Genomic DNA, 22,966 nt, shown 5'->3' with positions numbered 1-22,966 from the left:
AACAGGAGGAAGCAAGCTCTTGATGGCCTATTTTATGAGCAAAGAGTTTGAAAACAAGGCAATTATGCCACCTTCCCAATAAGGAGATTCATGTGGTGCTCTGCTCTGCTTTTGGGTTCCAGTCATGCTGACTCACCTCAGCCTTAGCGGACCTTTCTTGGGTGGCTCAGAGTCAGACCTCTGAAAAGAACAAGTGATGGTTAGAGGGAGCGGGGCAGTTTCACACTCCTGACTAGGAATGCATTACCACCAATTTTGGTTTCTTCCCTTTTTTCTTTTTTCAAATCTTAAATTCGCTTCACCACATTTCCATCTCAGTTTGTGATTTTTTCTTCTTCTAAAGTCCTCACAAAAATTTGCCAGCATTTCAGAGTGCATTTCTTATCTAGCACATCCATAGTGGTTTGCAGTTTTGTTTAATTATACAAATTTTGGGCAAATGGTTTCCCTAACATAATGCAGTCCAAATTGCAGGGTTTCAGCATCATATAATTCTATTATGTTTGAATCTAATTAGTGCATATGAAGGAGTTAAACCTTGGAATAAGCTGTTTTGCCAAACTTAGCCTATGCCATGACCCCTCACCTTGAGAGGCAATGAGTTACCAAGTCTTTGCTATTTCTCTCCCTCCATATGGATTTCAGTATGTAAGGAGCTCTGAGCTGGTCACTCCAAACTCAACCAGTCTTTTTTCTTTCAGATCAGAAAGCCACTCCCGACATAAGGAGGGGGTGGAGTTGCGGGCTCACGTCCCCAACATCCGCGCAGGGCTGGCTGCAGCCCCGTGCGACCTGGGGAATCCTCGGGCTGTGTCAGCCCCAGGGCCAGCCAATCGTCTGGCTGCAGGGGCGGGGCCTGGGTCATTTAAGGTTGGCACGGCCCAGGAACTCCCCTTTCCGTCCTTGCCCCAGCTGTGGTTTGTTGTTCCTTGCTTTCCTGGGTGGTTTTTCTTTGCTGTTGTTGTTGCTGGTGATCGTTTGCTTTATTTTGTAGGTTTTTCCTCGCGCTACTCAGGACTCCGACCAGCTTTTCTTCACGTTCATTACTGGGAGCTCCGAAGCCGCTTTCTGGGGCCTGGGTCATTTAAGGTTGGTGCGGCCCGGGAACTCCCCTTTCCGTCCTCGCCCCAGCTGCGGTTTCCCACCCACCCTCCCTCTAGGTTTTCCCTCTGACTTTGCTATGGACCTCAGTTGGTTGCCGCAAGGGGCCTGGTAGGAATTTTTCCACTTGGCTAATTGGCATTGATTTAAAGCCATTTGGTTTTTTCGCCTACCTCGTAGCAAATCGTCACAACGCCTTTGGTTTGGCGGTTAGGCATTGGTAGGGGTATTATTATGCAGATGAGTTGGGGGGGAGGAGCACCATCACCTCCCCCAAATATTTAAGGGGTAGTCCGATAAAGGATTCCGGGGAGCGTTGCCTTGTCCGAAACCTATGGAGGCTAGGGCCTAAAGCATGCCCCCAACTGGTGACCCCTCGGGGAGTGCCTAGGGATGTGCATCTCAGGGGCTCCCCCTGCTGGTGTTAACCCTTTCCGGTTCTCATGCCGGATAGTCTGATAGGACCAATGCCTAAAGCCAATACCGCTCTTCCCTGTAACCAATAAAGTTGTGGCCATTTTTCGCCCATTAACTTAAAATTATGGTGTCCTGTGTCTTTATTTATTCCAACTGGTGGGAGGCGGGAATCGCCACGCAATGGAGTCTGAAACTAGTGGGTTCCCTGCCCCCTATCTCAATAGTTTAGAAACTTTTGCCTTTTGTTAACTAAGCAACATTTTAACTGTCTGTGCATGTTTCCTGGCTGCTGCGTGAAAAAGCACATGAATCTGACCTTTGAACAGTTTTGTAAGTAAACCATTTTATGTTTTAGTAAACATGTGGTCTATCTCTGTACTAGGGAAGTGGGAAAGCTACGAGAATTTAAAAGGGGATATTTTGGGGACTTACTTGAAGGGCACACTTTAAAGGTTTTACAGATATTTTCACGCTTTTCTTTGCTGCATGTTTTGTAATGCTAAATCTCTGCTGGAGTTCTCTCCTCAAAGTGTGTATGGCCCAAATCTGAGTCCTGGCTTCCAGGATCCAACACAAATATGTACCATCCTTGCATGTTATTTTCATCAATATATGCATTCATACACAAACTTTGACTGTATGTCTCTGTCCCAGCAAGAGGACACTCAAATGCAGTCAAACTGAGCAGGATTGAACCCTCTGCTCACCAGCTGTGTTTGCCAGCTGGCGAAACTGCACTTAGCAGGATTGATGCTCCTGTGCTCTGAAGTGTGGGCAGTATTGGGGAAGGAGACCTGACCGTATGTTTTAATAGGGTTTAAATGAGAGGACTTTGAAACATACATATCTATTTTTATTGGATTTTAAGTTGTATAGAGAGTTAAATTAGAGTTGAATTTAGGATTTATTCAGGATGTACCAGCCTACCCTATGTGCACATCTGATTTTGTTTTGGGTTTGCCCTGCTTTATCTATGATTCTATCCACCCTTAATGGAAGTGTATGGGCCAGACCCTCCAGCATTCCACAGCCGTTTGTACAACTCCCATCACCATGTTGGCTGGGACTAATGGAAATTGTAGTCAAACTCAATACCATCTGGAGGACACCAGGATGCAGGAGGCTGTACAGCTGAATCTGGCAGGCTTCCCTCCAACCTTCTTTTCTCACCTGAGTTGCCTATGAACAACCCTCGGGGATTGCAAGTCACATTCCAGAGAGGAACGTCACCGGGGTGGGCCAAGGAATGAGGCTGGGATTAGAGCAGGTATCTGAACAGGAGCCGTGACATAATTCGGGGGCTGAACAGAGAGGTGTTTTCACCCATCTCATAAGCATTTAAGGAATTTGCTGTATCACAGTGCCGAACCCTTAAGCGCCTCCTTGGTGGTTTCCAAACTCGGAGCTAAGCTTCCTAGAGTGCAGGAGAAACTACTGAATCAGAAAATAATCGGACTTCTATTATTTTTTTCTTTTCTTCCAAGATGCTCAAGGTGGCATACATGGTCCTCTCCCTCCCAATTTCCTCCTCACAACAATCCTGTGAGGTAAGGTTGGGCTAAGAGACAATGACTGGCTTGTCCTCTTATGTTCTTAGAGCCACAGTATGGACCATACTGTTTCATCTGAATCCCTTTTGCTGGAAAGCAAAACCCCATTTCTTCCACTGAAGTGGAGTAGCTGCAAAATCCAGGAATGGCAATGTGCCAATGGTAGTTGCCCCCAGATGCCCTTTGGGTTTGGTGGCGTTTGGCTGCCTCTGCTGGCATGAGGATTGGGGGAGAAAATAGGCTGGTTACACCAAGCATTGTCCTATTTCTCAGTGTCTTCAGATACACATGATCTGAGGGGAAAACAACAACCAGCTTGAATTAATCATCCTTCAAACTTCACCCTTCCTGGGGAGACTGATGGCTATTCTGCAAATGTTTCAACATTATTACTGGAAAGAGATGGCCGAGGTCACAGTTTCACACACCCATATAAGGAGGGGATGTGAGCTTTAGCCATTTGTCAAGTGGCATTCAGCGTATTTGCACTTTCCAAAGCACTTTAAACAGTTACAGTTTTCAGGAAATAATCCTTCAAGCTGTAGTGTGTTAAGGAGCTGAGAGCTGTTAAAGGTAAAGGTAAAGGGTTGCAGCGCTCATCTCGCTTTATTGGCCGAGGGAGCCGGCGTACAGCTTCCGGGTCATGTGGCCAGCATGACTAAGCCGCTTCTGGCGAACCAGAGCAGTGCACTGAAATGCCGTTTACCTTCCCGCCGGAGCGGTACCTATTTATCTACTTGCACTTCGACGTGCTTTCGAACAGCTAGGTTGGCAGGAGCAGGGACCGAGCAATGGGAGCTCACCCCATCGCGGGGAATCGAACCGCCGACCTTCTGATCGGCAAGCCCTAGGCTCTGTGGTTTAACCCACAGCGCCACCCGCGTCTGCTGTTAGCAGACCTCTATTCCCCTCACAGAGGTACCACCCCCAAATCAGTCCCTCTTCCTGGGAACTGTAGCTCTGTGATGAGAACAGCCATCTCCTAACATCTCTCAGCATCCTGTAACAAACTACAGTTCCCAGGATTCTTTGGGGGAAGTTATGACTGCTTAAAATGGTGTGATACTGCTTTAAGTGCAGAGGGGGCCTCAGTTGAGCGTGTTTTACTCCCTAGCTAGAAGTGTATTTAGAAATTCAGCCTTACTTTAGAATCTCAATATTAAACGTGGTGGAGACTCTTGTACCTTTAGAAATAGAGTGGTGCCTCGGAAGTCAAACGGAATCCGTTCCCGAAGTCCATTTGACTTCCAAACCATTTGGAAACCTAGGCACAGCTTCTGATTGGCTGTAGGAAGCTCCTGCAGCCAATCGGAGGCCACAGAAGCCCCGTCGGATGTTTGTGTTCACAAACCAGAACACTCACTTCCGGGTTTGTGGCATTAGGGAGCCAAAACGTTCGACTTGCAAGGCATTCGGGATCCAAGGTACAACTGTATGGTTAAATTACACATATTTACACCTTTAGTCTACACAGAGTAAGTTACAACATGGTCATCTCAACAGGGGCTTGTTCCCCACAGTGGATAACTTAATTTTGAGAAGGAAAAAAACCCAAGTTAATCTGGGAGGTGTGAATCAGATCAATTCAAATGGGAATTTGTAAATATTGCATTCCTCAACCATTCCCACTCTCCACTAATACAGCTATCTTTTCAGGAGTTGTTGTTGTTGTTGTTGTTGTGTAGATCTTACAGTAAATAATGTGCAGACTGGAGATAGAGCTTGCTACCACAAGAATACACCCACACACCTCAGCAACAGGTGCTCACACTACAAGCTAAGAATGCCTGTGAAGGACTTCAGTTACACAGGTGGATATATGACTTTTGTCTAGACCTAGAGAAAACTCTGTTTCCTGCAGCACTTGCAAACTCATTGAAAGCAAGGGTTCTATAATTAGCAATCCGAGAATTTAGCAGGGTTTCCTCCTCCCTAATTTAAGTTCATTCCGTTACGGAAAAGCCTTGGAGTTATAAATAAACAGAGCCTAGTTTTGTCCCACAGCATGGGGACATCCTCCTAGTTTTGTCCCACAGCATGGAAACTGAACTCGTTATATCATGCGGCAATTTTAAATTAATTAACAAAGACAGAAGTAGAGAAATGCGGTTGTGGTTCTTTTCCTTAGGGCAATGGGGCACGAGGCCCCTATGCACACAACACATTTATTTATGCCAATTTCAGAGTTGGGGTTCCTCCAAAGGAGCTACTGGGAATTGTAGCTTGCTGACCGCACAAATAATCTCTGCCTGAGATTTGTTTAGATTGTTGGCATCTCCCCACAAAACACTCCTTTGCAGAGGTCCCTGGGGAAAGGGACTCACGATTAAACCAGCTTAACTGTAGCCTTGTTGCCATGTTTCACTGAACACGGGTTCAGATTGTATCTATACATGGAGACGTGTTTGCTTGAAAGAGTGTACACTTGTTGATTTGTACAGCTTAACTGTTATGTAAAGAGGTACACAGATTGTACATGGGTTGAATGCTACATGTCAAAAACTGTATGAAGAAGAAGAAGAAGAAGAAGAAGAAGAAGAAGAAGAAGAAGAAGAAGAAGAAGAAGAAGAAGAAAAGGAGGAGGAGGAGGAGGAGGAGGAGGAGGAGGAGGAAGAAGAAGAAGAAGAAGAAGAAGAAGAAGAAGAAGAAGAAGAAGAAGAAGAAGAAGAAGAAGAAGAAGATGATATCCATGTTCAGAAAGTGGTGGTGGGGGATAAGTGTTCAGACCCCTGGGCCCTCACTTGTGGGGTGCCTCAGGGTTCTGTCCTCTCCCTCATGCTTTTTAACATCTATATGAAGCCGCTGGGAGAGATCATCAGGGGGTTTGGACTGGGTGTCCATCAATATGCAGATGATACCCAGCTCTACCTCTCTTTCAAATCAGAACCAGTGAAGGCGGTGAAGGACCTGTGTGAGTGCCTGGAGGTGGTTGGAGGATGGATGGCGGCTAATGGATTGAGGTTGAATCCTGACAAGACAGAAGTACTGTTTTTGGAGGACAGGGGGCGGGCTGGTGTGGAGGACTCCCTGGTACTGAATGGGATAACTGTGCCCCTGAAGGACCAGGTGTGCAGCCTGGGAGTCATTTTGGACTCACAGCTGTCCATGGAGGCGCAGGTCAATTCTGTATCCAGGGCAGCTGTCTACCAACTCCACCTGGTACGCAGGCTGAGACCCTACCTGCCCACAGACTGTCTCGCCAGAGTGGTGCATGCTCTAGTTCTCTCCCGCTTGGACTACTGTAACGTGCTCTACGTGGAGCTACCGTTGTAGGTGACTACAACTAATCCAGAATGCGGCAGCTAGAGTGGTGACTGGGGGCGGCCGCCGAGACCATATAACACCGGTCTTGAAAGACCTACATTGGCTCCCAGTACGTTTCCAAGCACAATTCAAAGTGTTGGTGTTGGCCTTTAAAGCCCTAAACAGCCTTTGCCCAGTATACCTGAAGGAGCATCTCCACCCCCATTGTTCAGCCCGGACGCTGAGGTCCAGCGCCGAGGGCCTTCTGGCGGTTCCCTCATTGCGAGAAGCAAAGCTACAGGGAACCAGGCAGAGGGCCTTCTTGGCAGTGGCGCCCGCCTGTGGAACGCCCTCCCATCAGATGTCAAAGCGATAAACAACTGCCTGACATTCAGAAGACATCTTAAGGCAGCCCTGTTCAGGGAAGTTTTTAATGTGTGACATTTTAGTGTATTTTTGGTCTCTGTGGAAGCCGCCCAGAGTGACTGGGGAAACCCAGCCAGATGGGCGGGGTACAAATAATAAATTATAATTATTATTATAAGCAGCAGCACCTAATTCACCATCTGAGGGAAATTTGCACATAAGGTAATTAAAACAGTTACAAACACTAAAACAAAACATAAATTTAAAACAAGGGGGCACTCATGGTAAAAACCCATTTATCCTGCTGGAAAAGCCCTAGCTGCATTTTAAACCAGTAATGTATACACAGCTTTAATGTACAGCTCAACTATTTGTGTGAACAGCCACACAAGACTGCACACTCTTTAAATGTAATTTAAACATAGCTATTCCCTCAAAGAGGTCAAAATCCCTGGTGTGTAATAAATGTGAGGTAAATGGAGTTTGATTGTGTTCTTGTGCTGTCTTGTGTTTGTGGCCTTCCGGCTGTTGCTGGATGCTGTCTCCCATTGGTTCTTGCCAAGGTGGCCAGGAATTATGGGAGTTAGAGTCCAGTAACATCTGGAGGGCCACAAGCTCCCCATCTAGAAGATTGCTGAACCTCTTGGGCTTCTAGAAGTTTAAACAACCAATGGGAAGCTACAGGCTAGATTTAAGCTCCTGGATCCAAAGTGGTTCTAAAAGTGCTGCGGACCAGCTTACTTTAATTTAACATTTCACACACAAAAAAAAAACCTCAACAATTTTTGTGTTCAGATTTTCACTTTTTGAAATATGGCAACCCTACTACAATATCCATACTGAGGTCCAGCACTAGCAACCTCAGATGGCACCATGGAAGTGTCACTGACACTTGTCCTGCCTTCTCTTTTAAAAAACAACAGCAGCAGCAACACTCTTGCCAGCTCCCAGTGGCCACCATCTTTGTTTCTGACAACATCCTGAAAGCCACCTGAACTTCCAGGGAACTTTGGAACTTCAAATTGTTACGCACAATTAATTGCATGTGACTGGAGCACGGGTCGGATCCAGTCTTCAATTGTTTCTCATGCCACTTGCACAGTCAATTTCCATATGGCAGCCAACAGGGCAATGGACGCGCTACATTGGAAAGCTGCCTTTTCACATGTCCAAATCTGGCACGCCCTCCCATCAGATGTCAAAGCGATAAACAACTACCTGACATTCAGAAGACATCTTAAGGCAGCCCTGTTCAGGGAAGTTTTTAATATGTGACATTTTAGTGTATTTTTCATCTCTGTTGGAAGCCGCCCAGAGTGGCTGGGGAAACCCAGCCAGATGGGCGGGGTACAAATAATAAATTATTATTATTATTATTATTATTATTATTATTATTATTATTTGCACCAAGGTACGTAAGAAAGACTGTTACATTCCCAAGGAAAGATGCCTGGACTGTTGCAACAAATTGGTACATATTTACATGAATCTGCCCTAAGTTGAGTCATCGGGGGAAGGCCCTCCCTGGGTTTCCAGCCATTCAGTTGTGTCAAACCAACCAATAATTTTATCTAGCTGCTACTCTGGGCAAGGCTTTGACAGATGGCAGCTATGTTGCAATAGCTGTTTCGATGACCTAGAAAACGAGCACGCAATCGTTTTAATTGCAGTGTTAGCGTGTTGTTTTTAAAATAACATTGTTTCTTAATTGCAAGGGAGCTTGAATACCCTGCCCATTACCAGGCAATGGGCAAAGTGTTCTGCAAGGTCAAAGCTAGAAATGGGACGCTCCAAAGGCATCTGTGTTTAGGTTAGATCCATAGCAGTGAGAAAGGTGAGGCCTGCAGGTAGTGCTTAGTTAGTCTATATCCACATCATATATTTAAAGCAGTGCTATACCCCTTTGAACAGTCATTGCTTCCCCCAGAGAGTTCTGCAAGCTGTGGTTAGTTAAGAGTTCTGTGAGTCATTAGGAGACCTCCTATTCCTCTCCCGGTACTGCAATTCCCAGAGTTCCCTGTGAAACGGGATCAATTGTTAAACTACTGTGGGAACTGGAGCTCTGTGAAAGGGACAGATAGGGTTGCCATATGTCTGGAATATCTGGAACTGCAAGATTAGCATCCAGGGAAAAAAACCTCAACAAGTTTGTGGTTGATTCCTCACCCCCCACCCCCCAAAAAAGCTCAGGTTTTTTTGTGTGTGTCTGGATTTTTACTTCTTGAAATATGGCAACCCAAGGAACATGGGCTGTTATTGTTTCTGTTGGGGAGAAGGATTAAGGGGTAGTTTGTGCTCTGTCTGTATTTATCTCAAGGGAAATTCCAAGTGTTGTAACATCGAACATCCTTTTTCTCTGGCTTATGCACAAAGCGGGGGTGGGAGATGCGTTCCTCAGGATATTTGTCACATTTTGGATTTGGGTGATTTTATACCTCGGTCCCACTGTGCAACCAGAGCTCCCCCCCCCCTCGACTGGCATTTTATCACAGGTGTGCTTTGAAACATGCTTTTGACCCAAGAGGGACGCGGGTGGAGCTGTGGGTAAAACCTCAGCACCTAGGGCTTGCCGATCGCATGGTCGGAGGTTCGAATCCCCGCGGCGGGGTGAGCTCCCGTCTTTCGGTCCCAGCACCTGCCAACCTAGCAGTTCGAAAGCACCCTTAAGTGCAAGTAGATAAATAGGTACCGCTTTATAGCGGGAAGGTAAACGGCATTTCCGTGTGCTGCGCTGGTGCTGGCTCGCCAGAGCAGCTTCGTCACGCTGGCCACGTGACCCGGAAGTGTCTCCGGACAGCGCTGGCCCCCGGCCTCTTAAGTGAGATGGGCGCACAACCCTAGAGTCGGACACAACTGGCCCGTACGGGCAGGGGTACCTTTACCTTTTACCTTTGACCCAAGAAAAGTGCCTTAGTGGTAGGTTCATTCAACTTTATTAGATGTTTCGCAATGCCTCCCCAATTCTACTACATGATTGCTCCCCGGAGGGACCACAGTGCAACAAAAAGTGGTACAAAAATAAACCAGAACATTGGTGATATAAATAGTTAAGGGGTTTCACCAGGTAGTTACAGGATATGCACTGATTAGAAAGGAAGCTGTTTGATCGCCCTAGAACTTTTGCATGTACAAACGGTACTGAAAGCAAGATCATGTCAGACTGCCCTGATAGTATCCTGAGCACAAGCCATCATGAATGCAGAATAAAAAATCATTTTAAAGCCCCCCCCCCCCAGTGGAATATGGATGCTCCTCTCCATTTGCTGTATTTTGCAATTAGCCTTCACAATGCCTAGATGGGACTGAATTGACCCTGGAGCTCAGAGTCGCTTTCCTGAGCTTGGAGGAGCCCTGAGTTTTGTTTGTGACCAACTGAGCTTTGCTCTGTGTATCTGGAATATATATATAATTGTAAAAAAAAATAAACATCCCATTGTAGATTTCCTAATAAATATAGTGTGTGTCAATGTGTGCTTGCAGTTGCCCGTCACTGCGCATTATTGGCACAGCTGAGTGAACTGTACAAGCCTCACTAGCAGCATATGAAAACAAACAGACCTACCAGTATGTTATGGGTTAACTGGTCTACTTGTGTATCCTGTTGGTTATGTGGAATATATACTTTTCTAACAACATGTTAATATGGCACCCCACCTCCCGAATCAGTCCAGGAGGAGTTCCTAGGTCAGCCTGAATATAAGCAAGACTCTTCTTTTGGCCAAGGGTCTTGTACGGTATATTAAAGACACGGAGCCTCATCCCATTTTTCCTACCAGGAGGGAGCAAGATGCCATTTGTTTTATTCATTTGTGCATATTCTCTCACACATCCATGCATACTTTCATGCAAAACCCAAGCATTCCAAATTATATTATGAATTACACTTCTCCTTTAAACCCTGTGTGGGTTCGAATGTTCTTTTACGAAAGGAAATGGTACTAGATAAAGGGGTGGACAGCCATACTCCTTGGTTCTAAAACCAGTGTTTTTTTCTGGGGGGGACACAGGGGTACGCGTACCCCTAGACATTTTGTGAATCTAACGGAAGAAGAAACTATTTTAAAAAAAAAAAAAGTTTCTTCACTAGCACGTTGCTACCTCTGATGACGGCCTCATTTCCTGTCACAGTGTTCCCTGAGTCTCAGACAGAAGCGAGCGTTTCATGTGTGAAGTAGGAGTTGGAATCTAGCATGGTGATTGGTCAGTTTCATTGTTACCACCTCCGATGGCAGCTTCATTTCTGTTCCTGGTGTTTCCTGGGTCTCAGACAGAACCTCATGCCAGTGTGGAAGTTACTGTGAGTTGACAGCTGTGTAATATGAGGTAATCCACGTTCTTTGTACTTTTGTCCATTTACTGTATTTATTTCCCCCTATTTGAACGATAAAATGGTGGTTTTCTTGAGTCAAAATGAGAGTACCCCGAAATATTTTTTTCCAGAAAAAAGCATTGTCTAAAACAAATCAACAGACCTAACCCCAATCTCAGCCTCTGTGGGTTCAATGCAACAGGGCAGCCAACAGGAGAGTGAAACAGAAGAGGCCCAAGTTGGAGACAAGGCCCAAAGCCCCATTGTCAAGGCTGCCTTTCCCCCCTGCATTGAGCTCCGGCTGCTTAGCATCACTGAACAACGAGGGTTCAGGGGTCTTGGTGGCAGTGTCTTCCACGCCTCGGCTCTCAGCTCCAGGTGCCGATGCCAGGTTCACTCCGGGTCGGCTTTGGGGCCCAGGCCACTTGCATGGGATCTTCTTCTTGGGGCGTGGAGTGCCAGCTGCCGCTCCAGAAACGAGGACTGCTCCGTCAGGACTGCTGGTGGCGGCTGGTGCGTTGGCGGTGATCACAACAGGGGCACCCGCCTCCACCTTTCCTCCCGTGGTGGAGCCACTGGTGGCATGGCCTGGCTGGGGAGTGTTACCGTCAACGGTGACGTGCTCGCCACTGGCATCTCCGTGATTGCTACCGACGGCAAAGGTTTCACTGCTAGTAGTAGCGTGGCCAGTGCGGTCCACATTGGTGTTTCCTGTGGTACCGACAGCAGGAGAGTGAGTAGACCCATGTGGCCGGGTTTCACTTTCGTAGAACACACCTGAAGGGTGGGTGGCGGCCGAATCCTCACGGTTTGCCTCCTTACCAGCCATGAACTGCTGCCCGGTGCTGACGGCCTCTTCTTCTGCCTCACATTCTTCATATTCGTCATCGCTGGAAGCCACCACGACCATGTTGCCGGCGCTTGTTTCTGAGGAGGAAGAGGAGGTGGTGGTAGCAGTGGCAGAAGTGGCATTCTTCTTGGGGACCACGACGGGCACTAACACAACAACACTGCCATGATTGCCAGAAGAGGTGGCGTTGGTGCCAGCGTTGCTCTCGTCCAAGTTTGTGGCAGCTGAGGAACTGCCGGCTGCCATGTCCTCAGAGTCTGTGGTGCCCGCGGGGGAGACGGTGTGGCCCTCTGTGTGATCGCCAACGATATTCTCATTGACGACGTGTTCGCCTGCAGTTGTTGAGTGGTTACGGTCGCCTTCATTGACCAAAGACTCACTCCCTTCCTTCTCATTGACCTTCTGGGCTGTCTCATTATCGACATGGCTCCCAGGAGACAGCTCTGCACCAGCGGGGACGTGGGCAACCGCGACGTTGTCTTCATCCTCGTCATCGTAGACGCAGTCAGGATTTGGTGCAGCGCCAGATGGCGTGGGGGTGTCACACTCTGCCACCGTCGTGGTGTCAGCGCTGTCCGCAGGGACTATGCGCTGCGTCACCACGCCATCCACGATGCGGTCATTGCAGAGGTTGCCTTGGCAACACATGACGTCAGCGTTGTCCAGCTCTTGTACCAAAGCCAGGAGAGAGCTCTGGCACATGGCTGGGGAGGCGCAGCCTTTGAAGGTCACTAGGCCCAAATCCCTACCAGCTGCAGGTGAAGAAAAGAAAAGGGAACAGAGACAATTAGTCAAAAAGGGTTTATTGCTCCCTACAAGGCTGTTGTGGTTACTCTCCCCGGGCGAGTGTGAACTGCAGCCCTTGTTGCACACCTTAAATCTCATATGACATGTGGCTGGAAAACGATTTGGAGAGCTCCTACAATTTCTTTTAGAGTGACTTAACCTTTGCGGGTGGGTTTTGGTGCCCTGTGCATGCAGCAGAACTTGCACACTAATCTCTTGAAACTGAAGCACCTTGTTCTTTTGGTGTACCTAAACATTTAGCTCTGCAGCACATGGAACAACTCAGAGTCCTTCTTGTGCACCTTCTCCAGATTGGCCCTAGGGGCCAATCCTCAATATCTGACTCACCCCCCTTGCACTTTTTGGGACTGTAGTCAATGCAAAGGGTTGAAAAGATTTCTTCCCAGTGACTAAAAAGTTCCCATTTTATGCTGGTTGGGCAGCTCTCAGATGCTGGAGACAGGGACCCTAACACAGAAAAAGTAACAAGTCTTCAACCCCCACCCGACCTCAGACTACTACACCTTTGGATACAAGGCAGGGGCAAGTGTCCTGCCCACTTTTGACTCTGGTTTTGCTGTTTCTGGAAGGAATGTGGACTTTCAAAAAAATGCTTGCCTCCTCTGCCTAACCAGGATGGTACCGGAAACTTAAGTGTAGAGAGTCTCGCAGATCAACACTCACCTTTACGGCTGTTGCCAATCCCCTCCAAGCACATATTGTGGATGCCTGTGCATTGCACCTTGGAGATTGATTTTTTGGAGCACCCGGACCCAGAGCCATTGTCATCCACACAGCTATAGCATTCTAGCCCGTTCGTTGCCTGGCTTTGGACATGAAGATCTGGAAGGAGAGAGAAAAGTGAAAGAAACAGCCACGAGGCATGCCTGCGTCGTAACAACCAGGAATCCTCCTGCCATTTGCACAAGCAGCAGGTTGTGGACTGGACCCGCTTCCGGCTACAAGGAGTGCATGCTATTTCCTTGCTGCAAGAGCGGACCTGGCTGCCTGTTTTCTACCAGACCAAGTTCTTGCATTCATTCACAAAGTCCTAAGCAATAGGGCACAGAGTACCCAAAAGACTGCCTGATTCCTTTGTCAGTTTGCATTTCTTAGTGCAGAAGAAATCTTTCCTATTCTGATTAATTCAAGAGGATTCTGGAAGCTTCTCTGTGTGAAAGAAACAAGCAGAAGGTTCATGATGTTTAGGTTATTCCTTCAGAGAAGCTGAGTACAGCTGGCTGAAACTGGTTCTGTTACCTCTTCTTCAAGGTCATGCTGAAGGAGCCTGGGTTTTACTTTCTCTTTCTATCTCTCTTCCTTCTGGTGTGGTGTTCTGTATATAGCAATATGATTTAGACCTATTGTAAGTTATTGTCAGTTTAAGTTAAGTCTGCTACAACTGGACTTCTTATGGACACTGCCAATCCAGGTAGCCTGGCAGGGGAAAAGGGAGCTAGAGGAAAGGTCTTGGTCGCTCTCTCCTAACACTGGAACTCATGGGCATCCAATGGAGCTGAACACTGGAAGATTCAGAACAGGGAAAAGAAGGTTACTTCTTCAATGCAGCGCATAGTTAAACTATGGAACTTGGCCCCCCAAGAAGCAGTGATGGCCACCAAGTTGGATAGGTCTAAAAGAGGACTTTGTCCATGGAGTTTTCTTGGCAGGGATACTAGAGTGGCTTGCCTCCTGCTCTAGGTGAGAGCTGGACCATAAAGAAGGCTGGTCGCTGAAGAATTGATGCTTGTGAATTATGGTGCTGGAGGAGATTCTTGAGAGTCCCATGGACTGCAAGAAGATCCAACCTATCTATTCTGAGGGAAATCAGCCCTGAGTGCTCACTGGAAGGACAGATCCTGAAGCTGAGGCTCCAATACTTTGGCCACCTCATGAGAAGAGAAGATTCCATGGAAAAGACCCTGATGCTGGGAAAGATTGAGGGCACAAGGAGAAGGGGACGACAGAGGACGAGAAGGTTGGACAGTGTTCTTGAAGCTACCAACATGAGTTTGACCAAACTGCGGGAGGCAGTGGAAGACAGGAGTGCCTGGCATGCTCTGGTCTATGGGGTCACGAAGAGTCCGACATGACTAAATGACTAAACAACAACACAACAAAAAGAGGACTGGAGAAATTCATGGAGGAAAAGGCAATAAATGACAACTAGTCATGATGGCTGTGCTCTACCAAGAACATTTGGAGGACACAAGGCCACACCACCACTGTTACAAATGTATGAGATAAGGACTGAGAGTGGCTTAGCATGCTGGGGAACCCACTGTCGCAAGAAAACAAATTAGAATCATAGAATCATAGAATCATAGAGTTGGAAGAGACCACAAGGGCCATCGAGTCCAGCCCCCTGCCAAGCAGGAAACACCATCAGAGCACTCCTGACATATGGTTGTCAAGCCTCTGCTTAAAGACCTCCAAAGAAGGAGACTCCACCACACTCCTTGGCAGCAAATTCCACTGTCGAACAGCTCTTACTGTCAGGAAGTTCTTCCTAATGTTTAGGTGGAATCTTCTTTCTTGTAGTTTGGATCCATTGCTCCGTGTCCGCTTCTCTGGAGCAGCAGAAAACAACCTTTCTCCCTCCTCTATGCGACATCCTTTTATATATTTGAACATGGCTATCATATCACCCCTTAACCTCCTCTTCTCCAGGCTAAACATGCCCAGCTCCCTTAGCCATTCCTCATAAGGCATCGTTTCCAGGCCTTTGACCATTTTGGTTGCCCTCCTCTGGACACGTTCCAGTTTGTCAGTGTCCTTCTTGAACTGTGGTGCCCAGAACTGGACACAGTACTCCAGGTGAGGTCTGACCAGAGCAGAATACAGTGGCACTATTCCTTCCCTTGATCTAGATGCTATACTCCTATTGGTGCAGCCCAGAACTGCATTGGCTTTTTTAGCTGCCGCGTCACACTGTTGGCTCATGTCAAGTTTGTGGTCAACCAAGACTCCTAAATCCTTTTCACATGTACTGCTCTCAAGCCAGGTGTCACCCATCTTCTTTGGTGCCTCTCATTTTTTTTGCCCAAGTGCAATACTTTACATTTCTCCCTGTTAAAATTCATCTTGTTTGTTTTGGCCCAGTTCTCTAATCTGTCAAGGTCGTTTTGAAGTGTGATCCTGTCCTCTGGGGTGTTAGCCACCCCTCCCAGTTTGGTGTCATCTGCAAATTTGATCAGGATGCCCTTGAGTCCATCATCCAAGTCGTTGATCCTGTATTGATCCTATACCGTACAATTCTATATCTGATGCCTGGCTATCAAGTTTAGTAGTTACCTGGGTTGAAGGTATTGCAGAGGGCTGTTGAGCAGCAGCTGGCATGGATGGTACGGTCTCCAGAGTGGAAGCTCAAGGTCTCCTGGCACCGTGGGAGGTTGGTGCAGCCCTTCATCTTCATGTTGTCATACTGACCTGCAGGCATAATTGACAGCAAAAGGCATAAGACACTGCAGAACCCATCATGGAGGAGGGGAAGTCTATCAGTGGCTGATGGTCATGGTGGCTATATTCTGCCTCCATAGTCTGAGGCAGTAATGCTTCTGAACAGCAGTTACTGGAAACATCAGGAGGGGGCAGCGCTCCCTAGTGGTTGGGTCCTGCTTGCAAGCTTCCCACAGGCCTCTGGTTGGCCACGGTGATCCAGCAGACTCTTATCCCCAGTTCTGATTTGCCAGGTTTCTCCCGTTTGTGTCTCCTCCCACATCTCCATGGGTCCCTCCCATCATCACCTCCCTCTTCCGAAAAACACCTCACCTCTCTCCCTCCCCCACACATCTTGCACTGCCTACCGCCCCCACCACCACCACCAACTCACCTAGTTTTCCAGTGACGGCAAGATCCAAACACTGGTCCTGATCCCCAGCACAGCTGATCTGAGTGCGAGAAGCTTCGGGGCACCAGGCTCCTTGGGTGGCACAGCTGTGGCAGCGCATGTGATTGACAGGGGCAGGATGGGAGACTGGGGGGAGACAGGAGGTGGGGGTTAGCATGTGCTTAAGGAGGGAGAGCACAGTGAGATGGCAAAGGAGGGCGGGGGGGTGGCATCCTATGGACAATCAGCAAAGGAACCGGGGAGCGTTTTTTTATTTTAAAAAAAATGACTTTCTTTATTTCATTTAAATCCTACCTTTCCTCCAAGGAGCTTAAGGCAGTTAATGAACTGAGCAGAGTGAAAGGTTATGAGTCAGGGGGGCACAGAGATTGTGTGAATGAATTTAAGTGCTTAGCTTATATTTTCAGTTGCTATTTTGTGAATGTTTTAATATTGTTTTATAGATTCTAAATGCGCCATTGATTGACTTGCCATAATTGTGAGGTTTAGCTTACTTTTCAATTGATGTTTTAAGGGGGTGGGTTATAGATTGCAATTGTTTTATTGATAATTTGTTAATTATTTTATATGATGTGCTGTATTTGCGATGTGCTATTATGTTTTATTATGTTACGGTTATTTACTGGTTGTAAGCCGCTTTGAGATTCATTTGAATGAAAAGCGGAATAGAAATACAATCAATCAATCAATCAATCAATCAATCCCCATTCTATCCTCACAACAACTGTGAGAGGTAGGCCAGTCTGAGAGTGAGTTGACTGGCCCAAGGTGAGCTTCATAGCTGAGTGTGGTGTCGAACCCTGACCAAGGTCCTGGTCCAACATGCTAACCACTTTGCAGGCAAGGCAAGGAATGCAAACTTCACCCTTGTCATATTTATTCATTGCATTCATACAGCAGAACAAGTTCCTACACACCTCAAGAGAAAACAGGCAACAACGGTAGACCTCTAGGTAACTCTCTCTTGGAAATTTCATGTATCGTCTCAATACGCTTTCAGCCTCCCTCAAAATCCACCCCTCCCAAAAAAATTTCATCCTGGTTTCATTTTGGGTGCTGAAAACCACACGACTCACCAAAATAGGTCTCATTGTTACAGCCGTCCTCAGCACAGTAGCGTGCCTGGTATGAAAGAGACATGAGGTGAGAGTTGAGGGAGATAGATTCGTGGGGAAACAGCTGGGGGGCACAGCCTTTCCTCACCGACTGGAATTCCAGGAAGCCTGGACAGGGAAAGAAACAATGTTGTTGTTAATGCAGCATTTCACAAACTGGAACCCGAGCCCAGTTTTCCTTTTGCTGTATGAAACCCAGAGGTACCTTTCATTTCATTCCCACACTACTATATATTAGGGCAAATCAAGCTGGGGAACTCTCAGAAGTGACTCTTTGTGAGTCAGGCTGGTCCAAGAAGGGCCCTGCCTTAAGCCTGCTATGGTCACACTCCAAGGAAGGTCTCCTTGGCCTGACCATTGGGCATCACTACCACCTCCACCTCTGCTGACCCACTTCTGCTGCCCATTGACACTTCCGCAAACCATGGATTTTCCCCAAGCTTGCCAATAGCTTGCTTTTGTTTCTCATCACCTCTTTTCACTACAATCCTGTTGGGGGCCCATGAACTACAAACCCCAAATTTGGGGTCTTCTGCAAACCTGTGCCAAAGTTTTGCAGGCTTTTTTCAGGGGGGGCAGCAAACCCCCCACATTTTGTAGCACCCCACAAACTGAGTAACTGATATGTCAAGCATGGGGTTCCTACTTAACATTAATTACGAACCTCAAAGTTTGGGATTCCTGTTGGCACTTACAACTTGAGTTGGCTATTGCAAGGAGAGAGATGCACACACATGCTCAGCTCCCAGAACAATTGGCAGGCTTCAGGATAGGTTAGTTAGTATTGTTTTCTCATGCCCCAACCTCAAATTTGCCCAGAAAGTATGGTGATGGCATGGTGATAAAGGCAAGACCTGAAACCTCAGATTTCCTCTACTACGCCCTCTAACAGCAACATTCTGCCCACCCCAACACCAGACTTTTTATTGTTGATCACCAAGCCCAATATGAGGAAGAGTTCTGTGACGCTCAAAAGCTAGCTCACTGCTTTGTGACTTTATTTAGCCCCGATCACGACATTAGAACACGGTTCTAATTTGTTTGTTTTTAGAACGAACATGTTTTTTGTTTATGGATGACCCACAGTCCTTACAAAACAAACAAGAAGTACGCATGACCACCTCTAAAAATAATACTTACCGACATAAGCCTTTCGGACAGATGTTGAGCAGCTGGCCGAAGGATCTTCACATGTCACGTTCTCTCCTAAGCAATCATACTCACCATGACACGTGTTGCATTGCAAGGAAAAGGCTGGAAGAGGACGGAGAGAAATTGGTCAGGTCTAAGGCTGCTTCTTCCACTCCATCCTTTAGCATCTGTGCAACAGGCAGATATTCAACAGGTGTGCTATTCCCCAATATGGGGAGACTTTGGGCTCATCCATACTTTTGTTTGACTTTTACTTTGATGCATACTGATAAATTCCCCCAGATCCGGAATTGCAGAGTTGAAAGGGACCAGGAGGGTCATCTAGTCCAACCCCCTGCAATGCAGGAATCTTTTGCCAAATGTGGGGCTCGAACCCACGACCTGGAGATTAAGAGTCTCATGTTTGTGGGTCGAACCCTTTGCGAGGGAAAACTGTGCCTGTTGGATGCCATCTGCTGGCTGCTCTGCTGTGGAACTGAGTTACGCAACGAGGAGCACGTTGGGAATATGTCATGCAGGCTCATCAGATTTTAATCTTTCTCATTACACACCACGAGTATCACTTCCACAGTTCTTTGCATAATGGATTTCACTTGCATCACGTGCAGTTTAAAATAAATAAGCAAGAGTCGGCAAGCGCAAAGTGCTTATCTCTCCAAGATTTTTATTCCGGGACTGATATTGCGGTGTGTGTGTGTCGGTCAACAGCAGGCATTGTAATCCTTAGCTGGCACCCAATGAACATCAAATGACTGCATTGAACCTCTGTGGAATGCCTTTGTGGAATGGTCTGAAAAGTGACAAGAAAATGCTATCCCAGAAAGCATGGGATAACCATCCCGCTTTATGTAACCTCCCCACGATCAAATCAGAATGAATGCTGAATAAATAGTTGGCAGGTGTCTAGGTTCTTCATAAAATGGCTTCTCCTCCATGGAATCCTGGGAGCTGCAGTTTCTTACAGGTGCTGAGAGCTCTTAGGAGACCCCAGGGTTGCAGTCCCCTGGGAAGAAGGGTTTATTGTTAAACTGTTCTGGGAATTGTAGTTCTGGGGATGGAATAAAGGTCTCTAACAACTCTCAGCACCAGTGCTGTTTTTCTAGAAAAAGAGGTGCTGGAGCTCACCATGAACCCTTGTTCCCATATAATAGCAGTGGCAGTTCCAGTGAGTTTCAGCTGGGGAAAAAAGCCCTGCTCAGCACCCTTAACAAACTACAGTTTTCAGGATTCTTTGGCGGAAGCCAGGACTCTTTAAAGTCATTGGTTGTATGCATGAGTCCCCAGTTCAGTAGGACTTACTTCAAAATAAACACACAGTGCAGGAAGATGTTAAAGAGAAATTAATCCCCACATAGTGAACTTTTAACATGCAGTTTTAGAAAGTTTGGGAGCAGAAACATGGCAAAGGCTCCCCCTTCCTTCTCAATTAGTGAGGGCAGGCGTGGAGAAAAGGGGGGGGGGACTCCAGATACTTGAAACCACACACACACACACACACACACCACACCACACCATCCCTGACCATTAGCCATGCCAGCTGAGGTTGATGGGAGTTTTGGTCCAACAACATTTGGAAGACACCAGGTTCCTTGTTTCTGCTATAGTGGCTCCTCCCATGAGGACCAGAAACTTCGTCTCCTTTTTGTTGTTGTTGTTGTTTCAAAGATTAGGCTCCAATTTTTAAAGACAACAACAACAAGAACAAAAGAGAATAAGTTTCTGGGACACATGTTTATGGGATGCATGGAACCGCACCCCACATAATTAGCCATTCTGGTCTCCAGAATTCCTGGACCAGAGAACCCGGGAAGCCAGAGAATCACGTTGTTTGCTAATTGTCCTCTTTCCATCATAAGGTGTTTTGTAAAATCCCTGTCTGTGGAGGAGGAGGAGGAGGCACCTTCTGGGTGTTTATGTCAAATTTGGGACAAGTCATTCTCAGGGTGGGGCTTCCCCACACTGCCTGCCAGTCCTCTTTCTCTCTCCCTCTCCTTGCTACAGAAGCTACAGAAACAGTAAGGTGGCGGGTGGATTTGGGGAAGGAACTGTGGGGAATGAAAGGGAAGGAAGTGAAGATTGCCCAGACTGAAAGATTGGGAAAGAAAAGGAAAGCTCCCAGGCAAGAACTAGGAAGGTCTGCCATTTTCTGTACAGTGGCTAGGATTAAGCGCTGTCATTGGCTAGAGAAAATATAAGGTATTTGTGCATTGGGGTTTTTTGCATTTTAGTTACCTGGTTGCTGATTTTTGCCTCCCTTGTTTTTGATGCTGTTGCTGTTACAATCATCTGTATTTTTTTACGTATTTATTATAACACTTTAATAATAGTCCTGCATAGGACTAGATGCCCCTTGGGATCTTTCCAATTCTACAGATCATAGAATCACAGCATTATAGAGCTGGAACTATCCTGACGATCGTCTAGTCCAACCTGAATATGCAGCTGTCCCATACGGGGATCGAACCTGCAACCTTGATGTTCTCAGTACCATGTTCTAACCAACTGAGCTACCCCATGATTCTAACTCTTTCAGTATTTATGAGGTATAGGTATTATGTTGCATGTTGACATTTGGGTTCTATGTTGCAAATTGTCCTGTGGTCATCAGACAAAGGGGGGGTCTAAATACTTAGTTAATTAATAAGCTGCCTTAGACTGAGACAGACCTTAGTGTAGACAATACTGAGCAAGATGGACCCTGAGTGGCAGCTGCTCTCCAGGATTTCAGCTCTCCAGCTCTACCTGGAAATGCTGGGAATAGAACTTTGGACCTTCTGCATGCAGAACACATGCTCTGCCACTGTTTTTCTCCAGCAAACGCTGGTCCTCAATAGCACAATTAAAGAACTTTGAACTTTGCTGGAGAAGCAGGTCAGTCTCAATGCAAGAAGCCTCATTTCATGATTTAGCTTGTCCACCTCATTGCTGCAGTAGCCTGGAGTGAACTGTATCTCTTTAGCCTTGGTTCCCTTAGTTAGGGTTGCCAGCAGACTGGAAAAGCAACAAAGCAGTGAGGTCATAGCTCCTTAAGGGAGATTTTAATTGCAGGAATCCACGTCTGCACTAGCTACATTTCAAGCACTATTATACCACTTAAAATAGTCCTGTCTTCCCCTGCAGATCCCTGGGAGCTGTAGTTTGTGTCCAAAGTGCTGAGAGCTGTTAGGTGGCCCATATTCCCTTCATGGAGCTACTGTTCCCAGAGTGATTTAACCATCCATCCCACTTCCCAGGTACCTCTAGGAATTGAAATGCATTTAAGTGCGGATGATGCCAAACTCTGCTTGGCTAGAACTAAACAATATCACTGGGCAACTGCTGTAGATCCAACCGCTGTTACAGGAGCAGCTACCGAGGAGGGAATATTTTGGGCATCTCTGCATTACAGACTTACAGGGCAATCCCATGCATCACTGAAATATCTTATAGCAGGAAAAGTATGCCGAATGTAAGATTTAAGATGACGTCAAAAGGATAAAAAAAGCAGGACTGACGAAAAAGCGCTCGTGATCCTGCAATATCAAACCTGCCCCCAGGGATGAATGAACCATTAAGCAAAATGAGCATGTGCTAGGGTATCAAGGGGCACCACAGACATTTTCCACTGTCAGTTTTTCCATGGACCTGCAACTCTGCTTTTCAGTTTACAAATTCTGAGACAAAATTCATCTCTATTAATTAAAGCACAAAATTTGGCTGTAAACTAGTAAATAAATTGTTCGTATCATGGAATAAAGTGGAAGTATACAAAAACAAACATTATTTTTCATCTTACCATAGGTTTCCTTTCGAGAAATAAAAATATATTTTACGTTTTATTATTGTTTATGTTTTAAATCAGATATGTATGGGGGCAACCAAAACCTTTTAAGTGCTTGGGGCCTCTAAAGGTCTTAATCTGGCCTTGCCTGCAGCACTGAAAGCTGAACTAAAAGTGTCCATTCTGCAACATAAAAATTAATAATAATAACAGCAATAGTAATTCCTATCAATCCATCTTTAGTTTACCTTGGTAGAAGAGAGCAGGTAGCAGCAAAATTGCCCAAGTCTTGGCCATCCTGAAACAGCTCTAAGCTCCTTGCTGTGTCCTGGGCCCCTGTCTCTGACCTGCTGCCTGGCACTGCCTTTAATAACCTCCTAAATACTCCCACCCAATCCTGCCCTTCCGTAAGGACCAGCCCCAAACAAAGGTGCCACTTTGAACTCCCAATTGATCCCAGGCTGGGC

At 46.6% G+C, this 22,966-nt stretch overlaps 1 protein-coding gene and 1 long non-coding RNA gene across 2 annotated transcripts in view; one reads left to right on the top strand and one right to left on the bottom strand.

Moving 5' to 3' along the window:
- LOC310769205 overlaps window positions 1–22,966 on the top strand; it is a 126,423-nt gene that overhangs the window by 92,580 nt on the left and 10,877 nt on the right. The window lies entirely within an intron of this gene.
- On the bottom strand, window positions 9,595–22,906 carry LOC310768631 (uncharacterized protein). Its single transcript, XM_083627125.1, has 7 exons — window positions 22,748–22,906; window positions 18,728–18,841; window positions 17,549–17,695; window positions 16,455–16,598; window positions 15,917–16,051; window positions 13,307–13,465; window positions 9,595–12,588 (listed from the first exon to the last, which is right to left on the bottom strand). The coding sequence occupies exons 1-7, from the start codon at window positions 22,794–22,796 to the stop codon at window positions 11,177–11,179; spliced, it is 2,160 nt and encodes a 719-aa protein (XP_083483251.1). The 5' UTR covers window positions 22,797–22,906; the 3' UTR covers window positions 9,595–11,176.

This window comes from Podarcis filfolensis (genome assembly GCF_964270895.1).
Source record: "Podarcis filfolensis genome assembly, chromosome: 8".
NCBI lineage: Eukaryota > Metazoa > Chordata > Lepidosauria > Squamata > Lacertidae > Podarcis > Podarcis filfolensis.
Note: the sequence above shows the minus strand (reverse complement) of the source record. Positions and strands in the feature narration are given on the sequence as shown.

What these genes read in the sequence shown, in the direction of transcription:
- LOC310768631 (XM_083627125.1), bottom strand. Translation starts at nt 22,796, where the DNA reads ATGGCCAAGACTTGGGCAATTTTGCTGCTACCTGCTCTCTTCTACCAA. An exon ending in TAACAATGAGACCTATTTTG is followed by an intron (nt 16,599 to 17,548) that starts GTGAGTCGTGTG and finishes GTCTCCCCCCAG; the next exon opens with TCTCCCATCCTGCCCCTGTC. An exon ending in TGCCGTCACTGGAAAACTAG is followed by an intron (nt 16,052 to 16,454) that starts GTGAGTTGGTGG and finishes TTATGCCTGCAG; the next exon opens with GTCAGTATGACAACATGAAG.